Below are 21,991 nucleotides of genomic sequence, written 5' to 3'. Positions count from 1 at the left end.
ATAATTTTAAGTCAGCCATGGTGACACACACTTGTAATCCCAGTTATTGGGAGGCTGAAACAGGAGGATCCCAGATTCACAGCCAGCCTCAGCAACTCGTGAGGCCCTCCACATCTTAGTGAAACCCTGTTTCAAAAAATAATAAAACAGGACTGAGGGTGTAGCACAGAGGTAGAATACCCCTTGGTTCAGTCTCTAGTACCAAAAAAAGAATATATAAGTTGTTGTTAGAATAAAATATTTCCAATGTAAGCTACACAGTGAAAAGTCTAGCACAATGAACATAAATGTCATTACTGGCCCTGTGAACATGAAACAAAATACCCTGTTTATTCATATAATCACTACATTTCTCTTATATTGAGGATGCATATTCTGGACTCATCAGATGTAGGTGCTATCTGTTTTTGTTTTTGTTGTTGTTGTTATTTTAGGAAAGGTAGAAGAAAACTAGAGTCACAAAAATGGTGGTGGTAGTGTTTGGGAGTATGATGCCTATTCAGAGCCAAGAGAAAAAGCAGATAAAAAGCAGTGGGAGATTCCGAGTTTGGAGTTGTCAAGGAGAGAAGTGTGCAGCCCCTGCTGGGGTAGGTAAATGCACAACAGTGAGGACACAGGAGGAAAACATATGCGAGGTAAGAGTGGAGATGAGATCAAAGGCATAGCACAGCTGTGAACAAACAAACGTGTAATTATTTTCTTTTCACTTAAAATTGAGGTGCAGACATTACATAAAAATGAATAGTAAAAGAAAGCAATCTGAAAATACAAAACAAATAAAATGTGAGGGATAATTTTCCCAAGGGTTAAATAATTATGTACAACAGCAGATCAATGCAAGGCCAATTCATTCTCTGGTCATGGGACCTCTCAGTCTCAAATGTTACTTATCATTGTCATGGCAACCCTCATCTATGCTCTTCCTACTTCATCAGCCCGGCCAGTCCAGCTAGCCAGCTTTGCTCTGGACCAGCCCCACATTTTATTCCGTTTGCCAATCAGAACTGTTGGAGGAGAAACACATTCCTTTCAGACAGCACCAGGAAGCATGATTGAGGATCCTGGGATGTTTCAGTGTAGTGTTGATTTCTGTATCATACCTGGCAAACTGTATCTCCCTGGGAATCTCTTACTGATATGACTTGGAGCTTTGAAATGCAGATTTGAGAATTTCCCCCGGAATTAGGAGAGGGGGTCTTCTGGGGTGGTTATGCTCAATAAAAAGTAGAGTAGAAGTGACATGTGTATGATTAATATGTCATTTTACTTTAAAAAGTCAACTACAATTCTTTTGTGGGCACATGCCCTGCTGAGTGTGAGTAGTCACGCAGAATTATTCCTGGGGTGATCCTGTAATTCCTGGGGTGATCTAGTTGAAGCGAGGTATCTGAAAGCAGTCAAAAAGAGGAAATGCCAAAAGAACACACAGAAGCAGAATTTGAAGCAAGTCAGCATCGCTGTGGACTGTGGGAAGCCAGCCAGTGGAGCCAGGGAGAAGAGAGAGCCCAGCTCTCTTGATGCAAAGGCATCAGGCAGATATGCCATGAAGAGGCAGAGGCTCAGAGAGTGCCAGGTTCTGCAAAGAGCTATCATTGCCACAAACAAAAATACCACTGTCCAATGTGCATCTTTACAAAGGAGTGTAATTATTCTGTTAGGGTTTTAGCCATATGTATGCATAAAGATGAAATTGATATAAAATCAAATAACATAAAAGGCAATATATATAAATATATAAATATATATAATATAATAAATATATAAATATATATAAATATAATATATAATATACTATAATATAAAATAAATATAATACATAATAAATATATAATAAAATAAATAAATATATAATAAAATAAATATAATACATAATAAATATATAATAAAATAAAATAAATATATAAATATATATAAATATATAAAGGCTATATATATGGAGAGAGATGTAGATTACTAATTTATGTTTAGAAGAGTTCTGCTAGAAGACCTGTATGTCTTTCCTTTGAAGCAAGAACATTTTAAGAGTTTGAAAGTGTAGGTCCAAATTATTATGCTCTCCATCTCACAGGTAAATTCTTCTATCATTTTTCTTTCTATTTCACTTCCAACATTCTCACGCATATTTTAAAAATGTGGTTGTATCACTGTATCAGTTTTCTTTTGCTCCTGAATCAAATCACCACAAGCTTAGTGGCTTTACACTGGGCAAACGTATTATCTCCCAGAGCTCCAGGTCAGAAGTCCAAAATGTGTCTCAAGGTGTTTATTTAATGTGTAGGCAGAACTGTGTTCATTCACTGTAGCTTGAGGGGAGAACTGTTCCTTTGTCTTTTACAAATTCAAGAGGCTACTCACATTTCTTGGATCATGGGCCTTCTAATATTCAAAGCCAACGATGGCTATGTGGTCTTTCTCATGCTGTGTCATTATTTTTTTAATTCCTTGTATCACACTGAAGGACCTCTGATTATACTAGATCTTCCACGTAATTCAGTCAATAACACTATCTTAAAATCTGCTGATTTAGCAGTTAATTTCACCATAAAAACTACTTTTTCCTTACCATGTAGCCTAACATATCTGTAGCTTCTAGACTTTACGATTAAGACATCTTTGTGGAACAATATTCTTCCTTAACACAGTCAGACCTCTGACTCATCAAGATTCAAGTCTATCTCATATTCAAAATGCATCTGCCCCTTCTAGCATACTCCCAGATGTCAACCAGTGATCTCATCAATTTAAAGTATAAATCCTATTCTTTAAGGTTCAAATTTCAGCATCTATATCTTCTCAGTGAGGTGTGGGTGGGTTCTAGGTAAGATCTACCCTGAAGCACTGTGTCCCCCATTCTTGAACATACAAAATTCAAGAAACATCAAGGCAAAAATAATTCTACCTGATTCAAGCAATTTTTGAAATCCAGTTGAAAAGCTCTACTTTTAATTGCCTTTGAACTACTTCTGTGCCTGCTTGCTCTACCTTCTTGGTCTAAGGCTCTGCTCTCTAGAACTGGGTTGTACTTTCAGATTCAGTCTACCTTTTTTCATAAAAACTTGAAGATGTTTAAGTCTGAGTAGTATTAATAGCATATTTCTTGTAAATATTTGGAGTTTAACAATTTTCCTTCATTTTACCCTATCTCAGCCTCCTTATGTTGAACCTTAAAGTATTTCTGCCATTATAACCTTCTCAAGTACTGTCTCCAGTGTTTGTCATGAGATTCACTCTATCAGCCATGTGTTTCTTTTATATGTCTTTCCTAATACTATACCTATTTTCTTTTACTTCTGCTCAGATAGCTGAAGATATTTATGACTCACACACTTAGTCATTTCAAAGAGCCTTGTTGTGTGAGACTGAATACTCTGATCTTCTAACCTTTCCAGAGGATTAACAAAAAATTGCCCATAACAATTTGTTTTTTCTCTGATATTTGGATGGTATTCCAATCCCATCCAAATATCTCCTAGATTTTAACTGAGAGATATATTCTAAAACTAACTACCTAAGTAGATTACTTAAAACATTTGCTTCCCACATGACTGCAGGGTATTATTCTACTAAGTTTCCTGACTCAACATAAGAAGGATTCAGTTCCTTATGGCTTCCAAATACATATTCTTCATTTTCTACAGAACCTTGATCAGCAGTATTTCTCAATTTCCTCTTTATCCCAGTCATCTCTTTATTCTGTTTCTTGCATTCTCTGAGGCATACATGCTTTCTCTTCCCAGATACTTCCTTCCTTTTGAGTTCTCACTGGTAGAGTCATTGCCGTCTATCTTTCTTCTAACCTTCCATGTGAGGTAATGTACGTTTGGTTTTTGTTTTCCCTTCCCCCTTTCTCTTTCATTTTCTTTCTTCCTTAGGATGGAACTCAGGCGCATTCTACCTTTAAGCCATACCCCAGCCCTATTTTATTATTTTTTTAATTTTGATTCAGGTTTTTACTAAATTAAGGAGAGCCTCACTACATTGCTGAAGTTGCCAATGAACCTGCTATCTTCCTATCTCAGTCTCTCAAGTACTGGGACTCTTCTCCACTGCTCAGTTGCAAAATCATTTTCACATTTTAAATCAATATTTTCTACTTACTGCTGCTCTAAAACTTTCAAAATTTTACTGGCTTCAAGCAAGGAAAATTAACTTATGTTTTATGGTGTTCAAAGTCTGAAACACAGCTCACTGAGTTAAAATCAAGGTGCGAACTGTGGTTCTTTTTGTAGATTGTAGGAGAGAATTTAGTCCTTGCGTTTTCTAGACGCTGTTCATGTTCCTTGGCCTGTTGTCTCTGAATCCATCTTTAAAGCCAGCTGGAGCCCTTTTGCACATCGTATCGCTCTGGTTCTTCTGCCCTTGCTCCACACTGAAGGACCCTTGTGATAACTCTGGGCCTTCTTACACAAGTCAGGATTATGTTCCCTGTGTTAAAGTTGGCATATGAGCATTCTTAATCAAATCTGTGACCAAAACTTCATTTGCTATATAATCTAACATATGCATAGACTCGAAGGATTAGGAAATGTATATCTGAGGAAAACATTGATATCTACTACATCTGACTTCTCTCGTAAGAGAACATGAACACATTTCATGGAAACTAGAGTCTTGCATGTTCTATATATTTCTACATTGCTAACATACTACATCGATGCACATTTGTTGAATAAATGTTATCAACCAATACAGCCTAATGGAAATACAGTTATTCTTAACTGTAATTAAATCATATTAATATTCTTAAAGTGAATATAGTATGATGTTAGAGAGTAACCTGAGCTATACTTGAGTAGTTAAAATGGCATACAAATTCAAAAATAGATAAACACTGTTAAGACAAATAACACTGCAAGTTGCTTTTCTGATAATTTTTTACTTATTTTACACATGATTATATTAGTAAGCATGTAACTTAGAGAATATTTATTTGCTCACAGTCTTCCTTGGAGATATTGAGGTTCAGTCCATGTGAGGATAGGAACCACAAATCTCAGGGCATGGTGGCGGTGGGAAGAAGGAGGGAGAGAGGAAGGCTTTGCTCTCATATCATGGAGACCAGAAGCAATAGAGAGAGTCGAGAGTAGAAGGAACCATATGTAATCACAAAGCCAAAACCACAGGGATTCTCCCTCTCCAGCCACACACTACTGGCCTACACGCCTACCCAGATAAATCAAATGGATTTATCCACTGTTGGAATTACAAGAATTATGACTTAACCATACCATCGCTGAATACTACAAATGAACTCTTCAGGGGACATCCTAACTATCACAATGGCGACATTAACAACCAATCTCAATCTTTCTGTAAATTGTTATGAAAGAAATGTTTAAAGTGGTGAACAGGTATTTTTTTTTTAGGCAAAATCCACTTGATATTAATCAATCAAAAAGCATACCCTGAATGTATAGTGAATAAGTAAATGCTAACTTGAAGTGTCTGGGATGAAAATACACACCCAGAAACAGGAGAATTCAAATGGAGATGGAGCATACACATGACTTCTCTGTTATATTTTTGTTAACTTCCTTGAATGTCCCTTTTGTTCAAATGATGCGATTTCTCTTTGGAGCAAATTAAGTGAAGGGTGGACATAGGTCATGAGATGATGCTATGGATTCAGAGGGAATCTTATGAGTGTTTGGGGACATGGCTTCCACTCATTCATAAAGCATTTTTGTAAATTAGTAAATAAGGTCATTTCTGCATGAAGCCCCGCTCCCATCCTTCATGTTCATAGATAGGTCTAACAGCCTTAGACTGAAGGCTGGGTCTCAGGTGACTGAAAGTAACTGGTGTCACTAGAAAAGGGAAGAAGAAAATGTTGCAGTAGAGTTGGGGCAAGAAAGTATTGCTTTCCCTTGGAGCATTTAACACATGAGCCCTAAGTGTCAACTATTCATAGCACTGTACACACAACAGACCATATAAGTAATAACAGGTATCAGAGGAGAGGAAGTGAATCATTCAGTTCAGGCTCTGAGAGACTGAGAAGCATAATTTTACGGGACAGGTAGAGGTGAGGAGGGACATCATCTCTGTGGTCATTAAGAAATGAAAAGTATTTCTGATAACATGAGAAAGGGGAATTTTAAATTTGTGCGCCAGTTCGTGGTGAAATGTGGGTGATATAGTATTATACTTAATTAAATTTCTTAATATAACTGTACTAAATGTGCTTGCAATATGTGATGTAATTAAAGCCATAATATCAGCCCTTTGTAGAAGGTGCAGCAGTGCATTGTTATATAACTGATGGAGAAGCAGCCGCTCATTTATGCAGGGTTCATGAACCCAGGCAACACATTCTCTCTAGACCTTTGGATTCCTCATCGGTTTTTTATTTTTTATTTTTTTTCAGTACTGCCGGTGAAACCCAAAGACGTTCTACCTCCAAGTTACATTTCCAGTCCTATATTTTATTCTTTATTTTGAAAAAGCATCTCACTAAGTCACAAAAGGCCTAAGTAGCTGAGGCTGGCCCTAATCCTGCAATCCTCCTATCTCAGCCTCCCAAGTATGGGGATTACAAGTATAAGGCACCATGCATGGCTTTGGATTCTTCATCTCTAAAACAAGTGTTCAAGGATAGAAACCCAGAGGTTTCTCTGGGATCTAAAGAAAATGCACATGTAAGAGATCCAGGAACCAATGTGGTCCAATCCTAGGTGTATCAAACTTGAGGCAGTCTGACAATTCACCTCTAAATCATCAACACAGACACACTTTAAGGTTCTTCTCTACCTCCAACCCATTCGTCTTGTGTTGTCTCCATAAGACGGGACTGCATTCTTGCTTTATAGGAAACTTCTTAGCAACCTTCCTTTTCCCTTTCTATTGCTTTCAACATTCTCTGCACAGATGGGAGCTAATCCTGGAACTTTTCACTCCCACTCTCAGCTTCTCTCCTGAACACCCACCTAGACCAAACAGCATTCTCGTCTCTGCCTTTATTCCCCATCTCTCTGCCAGAGCCCTCTATGACACGGATCAGATCAGCCAAGTCATTGGCTGAGTGGATGACTGGAAAGGGATTGAAGAAATCAACCTCACATGTGTATTTTGGGTACCAATTAAACATTTATAATTTCGTTACTGCTGTGAGGTTTGTGTTTTTAATTTCATTTCGGGAAAAATGCGCCTCAAGAGGAAATGTGATTTTTACTCCCTGCATTTCCCATTAGAAAGCCTCTGCTCAGGCTGGAATGAGAATATTCTGAGGTCAACAGTGTAAATGTAATAGTCAAAAAGACAACAGACACCAATCTACATTTATTTGCTCTTTTGTTTCTACATGAAAAATAAACCAAAGCCTTTCTTTTAGCCTTAACTTTTAAAAATATTTATTCATTTTTAGTGCAAAATTTAAACTGAACTTTGGGCATTGAATAAAGCAGGAAATAGTTTTATTTCTCTCACCACGCTAGACACCAAAATTTTGATTACCTAGTTAAAAAATACAGAACCTTTAAAAATGGTTAAGTACATGTGCATTCGCATTTCTGATTAAAAGACAAGAAACAATGCTCTGGGTGAATTAAAATAACCTCAAACCCATGACATTATTTTACCTAAAAAATATATTTCACCCACTATGCATAGAAATCTGTTTTAAATGCTCAATTTAAATCCCCGCACTGCAGCGCACTCTTCCCACTGCCTTTGAAGTCAATCGGCATGCAGCGCGCAAGAAGGCTAGGAATTGGGCAGTGTCCCTAAAAGACTCTGAGCTCCTCAGATGAAAGCTGCTATTTAAGTATAGAGCAACTAAAGCAACGAAAGCATTGCAACTTATTTAACAACTCCGCTCACTTCAATGCCGATACCTGAGCTGACCTCACATATTTGGTACTCTCAAGTCTAGTCTTTAAATGTCTCCAGTAGAATATACGTACCTTTGTTTTATAAAAATAGTACAGAAAAAAGAGATCATCAAAAGTAGACGATTCCCAAAATGTCCCATTTCGTGCCCGTAAATAACAAAAATATCTCTTCATTAAAAAGTGAAGTCAAGACTAACAAAAGATATCTGTTACCAAGAATGTTGGAAAGGTTACCTTCCCCCAAAATAGAGCATCCGGGTTATTTTCTTTAATACTGATGGTAAAGTATTAATATGAATGGCTTGTGTTGGAAGTTATCCCATATACGCTTATGCTTTTCTCCTTAAATTATATTTTCTAGTGCACAGAAAATTGAGGAAAGAAGGCAGTTGGTTGTAGGCAGGTGTTATTCCCTGCTCAAAAGGTATTCTTAGGTTGAATAATAAAAAATGTGGAATATGGTGAAACAGTATTCACTCTTCTAAAGTTCACATAAAAATTGCCAACCATAAACCCATAAGCCTGACACAGTGGTACAAACTTGGAATTCCAGTACTTGGAAGACTGAAAAAGGAGGAGCCCAGTTTGGAGGTCAGCACATTCTAGCCTAAAGAGATCCTGCTTATAAAAAAAATTAAACATGGCTGGGGGTATAGTTCAGAGGTAGAATGCCCCTGAATTCATGCCCTAGTAGCTCGTGTGTGTGCACGTGTGCAAGCACACACACACACACACACACACACACACACACACACTCACACAAAACTATAGCATATTCTATTTTTTTAACTTTTTTACTTTAATTTATTTACATAAATAATACCAAGAATATAATCTTTTCACAAATGTAAGCATTATTAAGAAACTTGAGTTTATTTTTATGCTATTTCCTTTTGGGCTCCTAAAGGGCTCCTAAAATCCTCATTCACCATTCCTACCACCCCTGCCTGGCACAATCATTGTTAGGAATGTGCTGTACACTATTTCAGTATTATTTAAAAGTATCACATAGTGCCTAGCTACTTAATGTTCTATAATATACTGGCTCTAAATATTTCTATGAAAATGTTGCATGAAACAAAAAAGAACAGGGGTCTATTATGATGAGCACTTTGAAGTACTTAATTTTTTTTTTTTGCGTTTTCCATGTGTTATCAAAGTTCCCATCTGCAATTTTAACAGTTTTGGTGGCTCTGAGCTCCTCTCTCTTCTTGGAATCATAGTGCATTATTGATGTGACCTCACAACACAGAAAGAAGAGGGGTTCTCTTGCACTCTATGAGCCCCACACCAGGGCTCTGAGAGCCCTCCTGGCCCTTTCTTAAGCCTCCTCTACTTCCACTGCAGACCCCAGCATCTGAACTAGCTAACTTCTGTCTCAGTCTCACAGTCCGTCTGGTGATGTATCACAGCACTGTGGTCTGGGAAACGACATGGTATCCCCCAAAGTAACCATCAAACACTAAAAAGTAAAGGAGCCTCAGTATGTGTCAGGAGAAAGAGAAAGACCTTCTCCAACACTTTCCTTATTTTTTTTCCGTCTCTGCCTTCCCATGCTCATTTCTGCACATGACTTCCCACCGACTATTTCCCAGAAATCACTGGGGATCCAGAAGCAGCAGAAGCCAGGGACTGATTGAAAGGCAAATGTGTAGAAGTTGAACAGAAATGAAAGTGAGACACGCAGGCATTAAGAAATAGGCACAATTTTGGAAATACGAGTTCACACTGATCAGCGCGCTGCTCAAAAAATAGGCAGGGGACTAGGGCTAAAACAACCCCATAAGGTTTTGAGACCTAAAATCCCACTGGAAAACTAAATTCTGTATGGAGATAAGCCATCAAGTACTGCAATTCAGTGCTATTAAACATGCACATTACATAACATTGCAGAATGTGATCACACAGTCATGATACAGCCGTGTGATTACAACCCTGCTGCTCAAGTATGTTTACATAGAGGAAAAATTGGGCTGACTGACTAGAAAAATTCATATTGAAAATGTATGTGCATGTATGTATATACATGTGTACATGTACATGTATGTATGTACACATGCAGTATATGTATATACACATGGGTATCATATATAATCTGTTCATCTTGTTAGCTTAGCAAAAGAGATTCCTTACTCAGTAATAGATACACTCTCAAGGCGCTGATATCAAGTTTCTGAGGTTATATGTTTAAAATTCTGAGTCCAGATTGCAGCCAATTCACAAAATAATAAAGAACACCTGGTCTTCCTGAGCCTATTTCTGTCTTGACATATTGTATGACTGGCATCAGAAATAACTATAAGCCTCACCTTGAAGTTTTGGGCCATTGAAACCAACAAAAAGTGACATGATATAAATGGTAGTTGTTGTTTTTTCCCTGACTGATTCCCAAAAAAATCAGAGAAAGAAGGTTGTTATTTGAAAATTAACCTAGGACACTTGTTCTCCGTATTGCCTATACCAGTCTTTTTTATTTCTAAAAAGACTACATAATCAGGTTAATTAAATAGCAGTAGCTGCTAATAGTTGAGATCATATAAGCACTCAAGAAATTCATAAACACATATTGGTAGACTTGTCCTTTAAATGATTCTGTGAGTTCGTCGATCGGATCTTATTGTTATTTTTACATTAAAAATATTGAAAAGCAGAATTTCATAGATCATGTCCAAGATTTACAGCATGCAAAGAAAAAAAAAGTAAAGTCAGGGCTAGAAAACAGATCTGGCTCCAAAGATATTGGTCCTCACAGCAGCCCCAGCATCTTAGCTGGTGGTCAGTAAGGACCTCTGGCAATTTTTGCAATATTTTATACCTGAATCATCAAGCTGACTTCAGGCAGACATCCTCTTCAGCCACCATAAATCATTCCATTAAATAACCACAAAGCCCAAATGTCAACTCTGTATTCCTCAAATGCTTAGATAGCACTAACTTAGCTGGCCTCTGCTGTCAGAAACAAACTAAATTCCTGAGCACTGCCTCCTAGTGGAATGGGTGGGACTGGTGTGTCACTCATGCAGTTGCCTTTGGCCTGAAGTGTCATCTTTGGCTGTCAGGGAAGCTTTGCATGTCTCCTAATTGAGGCCTTATTGTCATTCCTAAACCAAGGGCAAGTTCCCCTATGGGATTTATTACAATTCGAGTAGAATGAGAAGACTTGTTCTGTCCTTAACTCTATTTAATTTTCTGAGATTATCTCAAGTCCCCTCCTGACTTAGTTTTCTCAGCAATGAAATCCTTTCTTGCTAGAGAACAAGCAAGGCACGATAACCCAGACACTAAGATGGCTGTTGAAAACCCAAGCTATCAGATTGAGGACCACCACTGATATCCTGCCATGCTGATGAAGTGTTAGCTTAGCCTACATTTTTTCAGGAAATCACAGTTTTAAATCCTAGATGTGTTCGCAATCACCAAGCCCAGAATTAAAACATAACTTAGAAAGCTTACTGCGTGACATGTGTCACTATATTTACAGCCAGGGCATATTCAAGATGATCAATTAAGGGAAAAAAATGCACACTTCTGACACTAATAAACTGACAGACAAGTAACAATAATGTTCATGACTTTTGGAACATGGGATATTAATCTGATAATGGCACGTGAAATACACATTTCTGTAAACAGTGCAAAATTAGAAAAATATATTCAAAACCACAATCCTTTAGTGCTATTACACAATGCTTGTAATGCTTACAGCTACTTCATATGATATAGTTAGTATTTGATTTAACACCCACCATGATGTCATAATGAAAGTCACCATGAATCTTAATTATTTTTATTTTTATGCTTTGTAATACTGAGGGTTGAACCCAGAGGCTTTTTACTTCTGAGATACATCCTCAGCTTTATTACTTTATTTTATTTTTTAGCTTGAAATGGAATCTTACTAAGTTTTGAAGGGCTTAGATAGATTGCTAAAGCTGGCTATGGACCTGAGATCCTTCTGTCTCAGTCTCCCAAATTCTGGGACTACCCATGTTACAGTTTTTAAAACAGTAACCCCCTGTGCAACAAAGGTTTGTTTATATGTTACCTCTGTAACATGAAATAGAAAATTCAGTATATTTTTCAAATACTCCAAAGTCTCCTTTTGTGTACTGTAACCTCAGGGAAAATTTATGAACAAACTGAACAAAACTTGTATTCATATATAAATAATGTGCTATATGTAACTTGAAACATTTCCACTAAGAATAGCTTCCCTTTATCAAATCTGAATGAATATAATGCTTTTGTACTTTAAAATGTGATAACTAATTTTTATCTTAAAGAAGAATAGCTCTTAATCAAGAGAACCAGTCCACATCACAGGGTATTTTAAATATTAGCAGGTTAAAAGGAAAATTGACATAGACTGCCTAATTGTATAATTGTGATACTGTCTGCCAGACTTTGCAAATGAATACTTTGCTGCCATAGGTCTCAGTTTTCCTTTCATCAAAACTCTACCGAATTTGCATTTCTAAAAAAGAAATTAGGCTGCTTTATAGAAGGATTTATTAGCTTTGAAAATGATAATTTTCGGAACAAATGAACTTTATATTCAAGTTCTCCAAAAAATCATTTTAATGAGTACTTTTTATAAAATTACAATTGCCTTTTCAAGCTTATTGGGGCCCTCTGTATAATTAGCACCCTTGTTATGTACAGTCTTTCAAATTACATATTTCAGCATAATAGAAGACCATTTAATTGATTGTCTTGTTGACGACCATTGAGACTTCTGGGCACTCTTTTACCTCTATGAAGGCTAAGTTTTAAGGAAAAGTTCTTTTGCTTTCAGAATCTATAAAGTGTAAAGACAAGGCCTTGGAGATGTGGTTTTAAATAGAACTGTAACATTCCTTGAAAAATTATGACATCTTTACCAAAAAAAGAAAAAGAAAACCCTGAAGTCAGAAAAGTATAAAAGAAAAAGATGTAGGTACAAAAGGAAAACAAGCTCCTACTTACCTGGTGTGAAATTGTATCGAGCTGAAAATCCCATAGATTCCAGCTCTCCATCAGCAAAAAATTTAATCCATAGGAATCTTCCGCTGGATTTTATTACGGGTGGATTTTGTTGTCCACAGAAACGTCCAATTATTGGAGAAAAGCCAAAAGGTCCATCTCGAACTTCAATATGATCAAATTTGCACTCCCAAGAGGGTTCAATAGAGTATTTTTCATCAAAATAAAGTTCAATGCACTGTCTTGGGGCAGCTGTAAAAAAAAAAAAAAAAAAAAAAAAAAAAGATTACATCTAGTAGGACATTTCTTAAGTTTTAGGTTGAGTTTTTTTTTATTCTATATCAGGCTTTATCTATATTCCTTTTATCAAACTTTGCAGGTAAAATGGACAAAAAGACAAAGCGATGCTTAGTATTCTGAGAAACATTTTCAGAAAAATGTCCACAACTTCTAATATTCGACAAAATGTTACTCTGATATAAAATAACCAGTTTGATGTGTAAAATGGAACCATATTTTTGTGGAAGGCTGGTAAATCGGATTTATGAGTTAAAGTACATCCCTTTTCTCCCTCATATTTCTGCAGTACTCGGTTTAGAGACAGAATCCACTGGAGAATCGTTCAGCAAGGAGTTACCCGAGGAGTGAAGTCGTTCCACTCAGGTGTTTTGATTAGATACAAGTACATGCACAAGGGTACTAGGAGGCCTTTATCTAGAACACATCTCTGATCCCATCACTTTCCATTTAAACTACGGCAGCTCTCTTTCACCTGGACACTGACATACAGGAAACTTAAGGACTTTTCCTCCTTTCTGGGTCTCACACACAGCCCAAACTCAGGCCACCTGAAGCACGTCCTGTTTACTAAGATAGGAAACCCTTCCGGGCTTATATGTCTTTCCACCTCATTGCATACTGGCATGCCTCTAATTTAATTCCTCTTTATCCAGGAAGACCTTGTTTGAAGACACCTCCTTTCTAACTTCACTCATAAGTGGCCACACCTTATTTACCTTCTCTCCTCAACACCTGAGCATGGTGTCTGTCACTAAGGATTTCTAAAGAAGAATATTTTGGAGTGGATTGTAAATGATCGTCATAATGGTTTTATAGTGATCTAAAAAAATAATGGAAGAGACTATGAGTCTTGCAACCAGACTAGTAAGTGAATAATCTTGCTAATCCCCACACATTCTTCCTCACCAAATGGTCCAGAATTCTGCTATGTTCGGGCCAGATGCCCCAGCATGGCCATAATATTTGTTAAAATGTCAGTAACATACATGGACCTCTAACCCTGTCCATAAATTTCAATGTTGAGACTTGGCACAGTGCAGCATGCTACTTATGATTTCGGTGTAAAATAAAAATATAAAAGTTAAACTCCTCTTCAAAATTATTTTATTAGTTATTTTAATTCCCCAAATTATTCTAACTCATTAGATACTGAAAAGAGACATTTAGATTTCTCATTACAAATCAGGAATAATGTTATCTGACATGGGGATGTATCACGAAACTTAGGAGATATGCTATCTAAGATTATGACAGGTTTGAGGGAGTTTCCATTCATTTTTTGAAATTTGAAAATATCCTAATGAATTACCTGAAAAACCGGATATTACTAAAAAAAACAGCATGTGCTTAAGTAACCTGTTTGTGTTTTTATTACTAAATATACTGCAGAATGTCTTTGTTTATCTCCTATTTGATTAGTCTGCATAATAAGTCTTATAAGAAAATAAATGATATCAAAATGAGAAAGAAATTCTTTAGATGTAAATAATACATGATTACAAAGAGGAAAAGCAAGCCAGGTGTGGAGGCTCACACTTGTAATCCCAGTACTTAGAAGGCTGAGATAGAAGGATTGCAAGTTTGAACCCAGCAGTGGCGATTTAGTGAAGCTCTTAGCAAGTTAGTGAGTCCCTGTTTCCAAGAAAACATAAATAAAATAAAATAAAATAGGGCTGGGATATAGCTTGGAGTTAAGAATGCCCCTTGATTCAATCCCCAGCACCAAAAAAAAAAAAAAAAAATAAAGAAATATAAAGAAGTCCAGCATTGAGAACAGTTCTGTGCTCATTCCCTGTAGAATGCTATCCTCTCTTAACTGATAACCACCTGTTTCCTTTACTGTTCTCTTATTATTCCTTTACCTGGCCACATGATATGAGATTATTTACCTTTTCCTTCATTTTCTCTGTCACTTAAAGTCTATCCTACTTGGATAAGCAAAGCAGTCCAAGTTCTTCCAAGACGCGTGCTATCATTCTGGCTTTTGGTAGACCACATTCTATGTAGACAATTCATTTTCTCCAGCAAGCTAAAGTTATACCTACATGTGAAATTTATACTAGCTGATTATTTTTTAGAAGAGGATAAAAAGTAAGCAGGGCATAAAGTTGAAGTAATTTTTACATAAGTGATTCAGGCACAAGGAAAGTATCTGGATCTGTACAGGTCTCCTTCCTTAAACTTGCCTTTTCTTCACCTTCAAAATGCTCAGTGCTCAGCCGTCTCTGACATTTCCCTTAAGCTGTCTTTGATCTAAAACTGAGATTCCCTTATGCAAAGGTCCAACTTCTTTGAGAATCTTTGAACAGCTTGTACACTATGAACAGAGCACATATGTGTTTATTTCCTCCAATTTGAGGAAGTTTTAAGATAACCTGAAATTCATAAAAGGACCCTCTTTTGGTGACTGAGATGTATCTTCTATTACAGCCTGTTCTGCCTCAAGAAACGTAACCAGTTACTTATGGCTCTTTCTCTTGTATTTCGTGCAATTCCAGCTACTTACAAGGAGGACTACAGCTTCCAAATCAGTCTGAGAAACTTACTGAGACCTTGTCTTGAAAATAAAAATAATGGCGGGGGTTGTAGCTCTATGATAGAACACTTAACCTAGCATGTGGCAGGCCCTGTGTCTAACCCTCAGCACCCTAAAAAAGACATTTCCTTTTCTTCTACGGAACAGGCTATTTGTTTTAGAACCAAATATATACATTACAAGAAAATATTCAAAATAAAAGAAGAAAGACAGTGGCTGTTCATCATGGGGCCCACTATCTAAAAATATTACCTGCCCTGTCTTCACATACTGAGAGCTGGCTCCCACCACTACGGCGTCAACAAGAGTGCTCACCATAAAGTCACCACAGATTCTGTGTGTGTGTGTGTGTGTGTGTGTGTGTGTGTGTGTGTGTGTGTGTGTGTGACTGGGGATGGAACTCAAGGGCATTCATTTCTGAGTTGTACCCCAGCCCTATTTTAATTTTATTTTGAAGCAGGGTCTTACTAAGTTCCTGAGGGCTTAAGTTGCTGAGGTTGTGCTTGGACCTGCAATCCTCCTGTCTCAGCCTCCTGAGTAATGAGATTACAGGCTTCTGCTACCATGCCTGGCTCACAGCAGACTCAATAGTTTTGTGCAGCAGATGCATGTCCGATTTTACATTATCATTCTTTGCTGTAACAAATGGCACTTGGACAGCTTCATGCTTCTTGAAACTCTATCCTTACTCACTGCTGATTCTCCACCAACTCTCAGGTTTCTCCTTTTCACTCCATCTATTTCTTCCTACTCTGCCCATCCCCAAAATGTTATTTTCAGGACTATTTACCACTCCTCTCCTCACACTGGTATGTCAATTGTACCCCAATGGAAAGTTCTTACGATATAGAAACGCCTGAGGATACATCGAAAACTAATTCAATCAATACTTATAGAGACAGTTGAATACATCTATACTTTTACATGAGTTGAAATACAGTGTTTCAAATATTTCGGGCAACTTCTTTCACACTGATAACTTCAATCTCTATGCTTCTATTAATTCTATCAATACTCATTGCAAGCACAATTCCCTCCAGTGAGCTAAAGATGTGTTTGCATATATACATATATGAATGACATCTAAATAAAACATTTCCACGAATGCCAAAACTAAACATGTTATTTTTCCTTTAAGCCCTCTTTTTCCACCTATATTTTTTGTCTAGCGTGGTGTTTCAAATAAGCAAGGCAAATGTCTTGGAGTGATCTGGGATTCTCAATTCTCTCATCTTCTATCTCCCTACCTGCTAATTCTTCTGAATACTAAAGTACCCTCATTTCTAAACACTTCTCAGCTCTTTCATTGCCTCAATCATCAATGCCACATTTTTTAAGTTGAGGTATTTACTATGCTTCGCTTGGCCCTTGGCTGCAGGTTCTTAGTGTAGTTTCCTTCCGTTAGTCAGTCTAACCTCATTCTTTCTCTACTTAATTTATTTCAGGGTTGCCTCTCTGTCTATAACACATTGCCCAAAGTCCCATGGCTGTGACTGTGGGATACCAGGCTGTCCTGTATCTGAAAGCACATGCCCCTTCTCTTGTTCCCCTCTGCAGCTGCACAGGAGCCCTGCATGCTACCCGCGTACCGTCTCTTTTTGCACATGTTCATTTATGTAGAGGATACCTGAATACCTTCTGAAAATAAAGACTGGCATCCATTCCTTCTTGGATGGAGTATTCTCTTTTTTCTTCCTATTCCAACTGTTCTGTTATAATCTTGGCCTCTTTAGATTTTGAATCAAAAGATTAGTTCTCTACCTGGAAGGGTATTTGCTCAAAGTTGTTTATATATATTTATAAAGGTTTTCAAAAAGGCTGTAGAGCCAATATTAATAGTAGAAGAGGCTCTATTTCCACACCTTAGCTTTGTCTTCAAAATAATTGCACATTAATGGAAATTTGCAAATATTAAAACCAAGGTTATCGATATTTTAATTCCAAAAAATGATAAACATGAAAAGAAATTAAGACCCCAAAATTTGTTTCTGGATTAATTTTTAAATAAAAGAATTAGTTGACTTTATTCTTTTTTAAAAATGAGCAGTTTAAAATACTGTTGTTGCAGAATAAAAATATTATTATGTGGACTTAAGCAAGATATTTAGCCTTGCAGAGCTTCAGTTCCCTAGATAGTTAAGGACAACAAATATATCTGCTTCTTATAATTAAATGCTTTGAGACATATTAAGTCCTTTAAATGTCCAACAGACATGTGATATTAACTTGATAAGAACTAGTTGCAGCCCAGAATCTCCATATATCTTTCTTTTCTTTTTTTTGGGGGGGGGGGAGGGGATTGTTTGGTTTCTGGTATTGGGCATTGAACCCAGGCTAATTCCACCACTGAGCTGCACCTCTGCCCTTATTTTCTGTTTTATTTTGAAAAAGGCTATTCCTAAGTTGCCTTCCACCCTGGCCTTGTATCTATTATACTACTCTCTGTCTCCCAAGTGCTGGGATATAGGTGTGCACCACCATGACTAGTGCACCTATATATTTCAATTTCCTTTTTGTATCAATCAAAACTGTCAACTCTCCTTTTTTATTTGTTAGTTTATACTTTTAATATTGAAGTTTATAATGTTTTTCTTCTTGTAGTTTGGATATCTTGGCTAGAAGTTGTGCTTTAAGCATGGCCAAAGAAAGGGAAAGATTCTTTGGTCAAAAATTAATATAAGAAAAAAGTAGTCATTTTTACTTTTGTTCGTTGATGAGTATTGGATGAACCTCGGGCCTCACGTATGCTAAGCAAGCAGGTGTTCTACCACTGAGCTGCATACCTGGGCACAAGAATCACTTCTAAAAGAGATTTTTAAAATCACTAATGGAGGAACCTGTCTGTGAAATGCCAGATGAGCATGTATCCACTTTAGCTGCAGATTCTGAGCATACATATCTTTTTCCTTAGAGAATTCTGCTAATGTATATGTGTGGGGGATATCATAGGTTCTAGGTTATTTGGTACGCACAAGTATAATACTGCAACTCGTCACTAGATAAATACTCGTGTATTCTTAATAGCTATATTTAATAGACCAATGTCTCAAGGTTCGAAGAATTGAGGAATGTTCAAGAAGTCAGCATCCTCTATCCTTCAAGTTGAGAAAATGATAAAAAATAAAGCATCATAAATTAAATCCCTGACTTTGACTTTAAAATGCTGTCACTGGTTAGCACAGGTGAGGTGACTGCCATTCTGAGTGATGTTTAGGAAAAGTGATGATAGATACATCCTTGACTCCAATATGTTTTTTGTTACCTTACAACCTCCAGAAATATGAAAACACATACATAGGTTATTCTAATAATTGTTCAAGAAACAAAAAATACTAATGACTCAAACCATTACACATTAGGTAACATTATGCCAATTACACATGTATCTATTACTTGAGAATTCTAAATCAATTAAATCAGCTGAAAAATAAGCTCTTATTGACTTGTTTTAATTTCCAAGAATTTTTTTCTAACCCATGACTAAGAATCTCAGTAATTAGCTCGACTCTAGATTTTACAGTATGTGTATCCCTCAATGATATTTATGTCTACTATCTCCAAAATCAATTTTTATAATGTCGATGTACATAGTATGCATCGAAAGCATGGAGAAGCCAGGCCATGTGTTCTCTGGCTCCAGCATCCTTTCCTCTTACCTTCTATGATGTAGATACACTCGCGGTCAGGGGGGTACTTGCTGGGATAATTGGGAGAGGTGAAGATACCCCCATCGGCATGTTTTGTCCAAGCTCCACACTGCAATGACTTCTGTGTTTCTGAGGTGGTTTGCTTTTCTGTTAAAATAAAAAGAATTGACAAGGGCCATTATCCAATTTTCTATAATACTAAAAATAGAGAGCACATTCTTAAACTATCCATTAGTAAATTAATTTTGAAATGCTCTCTCAGTCAAAACCAATCAATTACCTATAATATAAAATGTTCAAATATTCTGGAATATTATTAAAAGCATGGGAAAAGTAGAAAAGTGCAAACTAATCAGAGGTCTTCCACTGGTATTTATTTCCAAAGATACACACCTGTTCCTTTCTTGGTTGCTCCAGACAAATGAAGGATGATTAAACTTGCTACAACTGCAACAGAAAAGAAAAAATTAGAAAGAGATAGATACACAGACATAGCCAAATCTTATAAAAGCCTATAAAACATGAAGATGAAATGGCACCAAAGCAGATTAATTTTCTATTGTTAACGACTACAAGTGGACTCAAAACTTGTAAAGATTAACACAGGATGTATAGAGGAAGATTTGGGAATACCTGAAGGAAGCAATAAAGGACTGGAATGGATGAGGCCCAAGGTCCTAAGGGAAATGCAGACTTCAGAACCAAGAGGCACCATTATACCCTAGTAATATCACCAATTACAATAAAGTTTCAAGGCAGTCCAGTATCCTTGAAGAAAGAGAGAGGTGGAAAGAATAAAGCAAATGGAATAAAGCAAATGAAAAAGCAAATACGAGAAAGCATGCCAGGATGCTCCCTAACACACAGCCAATGTGGCTTCACGTTTGAGCATAAACACGTGGGCAAATCCTCCAGGGCATGGGGAAGGAAGAAGAGGAGAAATACCATTAAGTGTGGGTGGGAGACCTTAAGGGATGTTATGCAAAGGTCTCTCCCAAAAACATACTGGACTACCAAGTCCTCAGCACTTCCCAAGCTGTGAAATCCATCCTTCCTAACCTTAACTTGGATTCGGTATTAGGACTATTTTGAGAACAGTGATTCTTGGAAGCATTTTATTGAGTCAGTTGTTCAGGATCAAAGAAACTCGCTTCTGTAATTTAAGTCATTTGCAACGCCATCATGACAAACTTCTTTTTCACTTCTAGACTCTTGATTTACTCAGTGTTTTTAGAAAACCCCAAACTCAGCAAAGAATGAAAATCATCTTAATTGCACAGTCTCTGATTTTTCCTCCTGTTTTTTTTTTATTTATTTTGATGTGTAATTATATAAAAGGTCCATGGCCTCATATTTCCACTTAAAACGAATTCGGCAAGGGATAATACCACTCCACAACCATTTCCCAAACTAAAATTTATTACAAGAACTCATAAATGCATGCCTAAACATCACTCTGAGCAATTATACAATTGTCTGTGCCTTGATATTAATATCTGAGAAATCTCCAGTTGTACGACTCTACATTATAGCCAGAACGTTTTTAGATTTAAAACCTTGGTGGTTGTTTGTGGCAAATGCAAAATCACCTTAACTTGGCAGATTGCACGTGCGCGCGCACACACACGCACGCACACACACACACACACACACACACACACACGCAGGCAGACATCCACATCCACCAATCTCAGGGCGTACATTTGGTGTTTTCTTTGCTCTAATCTCCGTATTTTGGTGGATTCCAGCTGGGTTCCACTCATCAGCAAATCAGTTCTCTTTAGCTGCTTGGCTCGGATTAACAGTCTAACCCTTGCTTTATGATGTGAAATTCCCACCGCATGTCTTGTCTTACGCTGCTTAATGACCCCCATGATGCTGTTTTTCTCCACGTCTCCCACCCCACGCTTCTCCACACTCCAAAGCATCTTTGGGTCTCGGAGCTGAGTCTGGCACCGGCCTTCTCCAAGCCCTGGGCTCTGGCGCGCCTTGGACGCCAGGGCACTGGGAATGTGGGCCCTGGGAGCCGGGAAGCCCAGGCGAGAGGACGGTTTCTCCTGGTCCCACCAAGTGCCAGCCCCGCTCGCTCCTCATCCCCACCCGCGCCCTCACTGGAGCCACAGCCACTCGCACGTGCCCCTCTCGGAACCGCACGCGGCGGCTTTCCCTCCCGAGGTCCCCGCCTGCGGAGAGACCGTCTCCCTGGTGGACCCAAGGTCCAGGGACGCCGGGCCGCGCGCCGCCCCCACCCTCGGCTCTAGGATGCTGCAATACAGAAAGTTTACACGTGCCCCATACTCGCGGGGACTGCGGGTCCGGCTGGAGCGCGGAGGCCCGGCTTCTCCCGGCGCGCTGGACCAAAGGGAAGGGGGAGGGAGCCACGGCCCGGGGCGGACCGGCGTGGCGGGAAGGCTACTCACTGTGAAACAGACTGCGTCCATAGGTCATGTCTGTCCCTTACACCAGAGGCTCCGGCTCCACTGATTCCATTTAGAGACGGGAGACTTCGGGGGGGGGGGGGATGGAGTCCAGAGATTTGAAATAAGCACACCAAGAACAAATTACAGGGGGAGGGAGGCGAGCGGGAGAGGCGAGGGGGCGAGAGAGCGCAGGCAGGAGATCCGCGAGCCGCCCTCCTCCGGGCCGCTGGCTCTCAGCGCCGCCGAGCCGGCCTCGCCACCATCACCGCGGGGCGCGGCGGCCACCCTCAGCACCGC

The 21,991-nt window shown here is 38.2% G+C and overlaps 1 protein-coding gene across 3 annotated transcripts in view; it reads right to left on the bottom strand.

Moving 5' to 3' along the window:
* NETO1 (neuropilin and tolloid like 1) overlaps positions 1 to 21,722 on the bottom strand; it is a gene marked incomplete at both ends in the record, with an annotated part of 116,073 nt that extends 94,351 nt beyond the window's left edge. For 2 of the 3 annotated variants that reach the window (XM_080714763.1, XM_080714764.1), the window contains 4 exons: positions 12,795 to 13,043; positions 19,284 to 19,421; positions 19,668 to 19,721; positions 21,695 to 21,722. In XM_080714763.1, the coding sequence (XP_080570889.1) occupies positions 12,795 to 13,043; positions 19,284 to 19,421; positions 19,668 to 19,721; positions 21,695 to 21,722 (469 nt within the window). Of the gene's footprint in view, positions 1 to 12,794; positions 13,044 to 19,283; positions 19,422 to 19,667; positions 19,722 to 21,694 lie in introns of those variants that run through there. The other variant, XM_080714765.1, reaches the window with a different exon arrangement.
* Positions 21,723 to 21,991: the final 269 nt, after the last annotated feature.

The sequence above is a fragment of the Muscardinus avellanarius genome (genome assembly GCF_963383645.1).
Source record: "Muscardinus avellanarius genome assembly, chromosome: 17".
Taxonomy (NCBI): domain Eukaryota; kingdom Metazoa; phylum Chordata; class Mammalia; order Rodentia; family Gliridae; genus Muscardinus; species Muscardinus avellanarius.
This window is presented reverse-complemented; position numbering and strand designations above follow the sequence as displayed.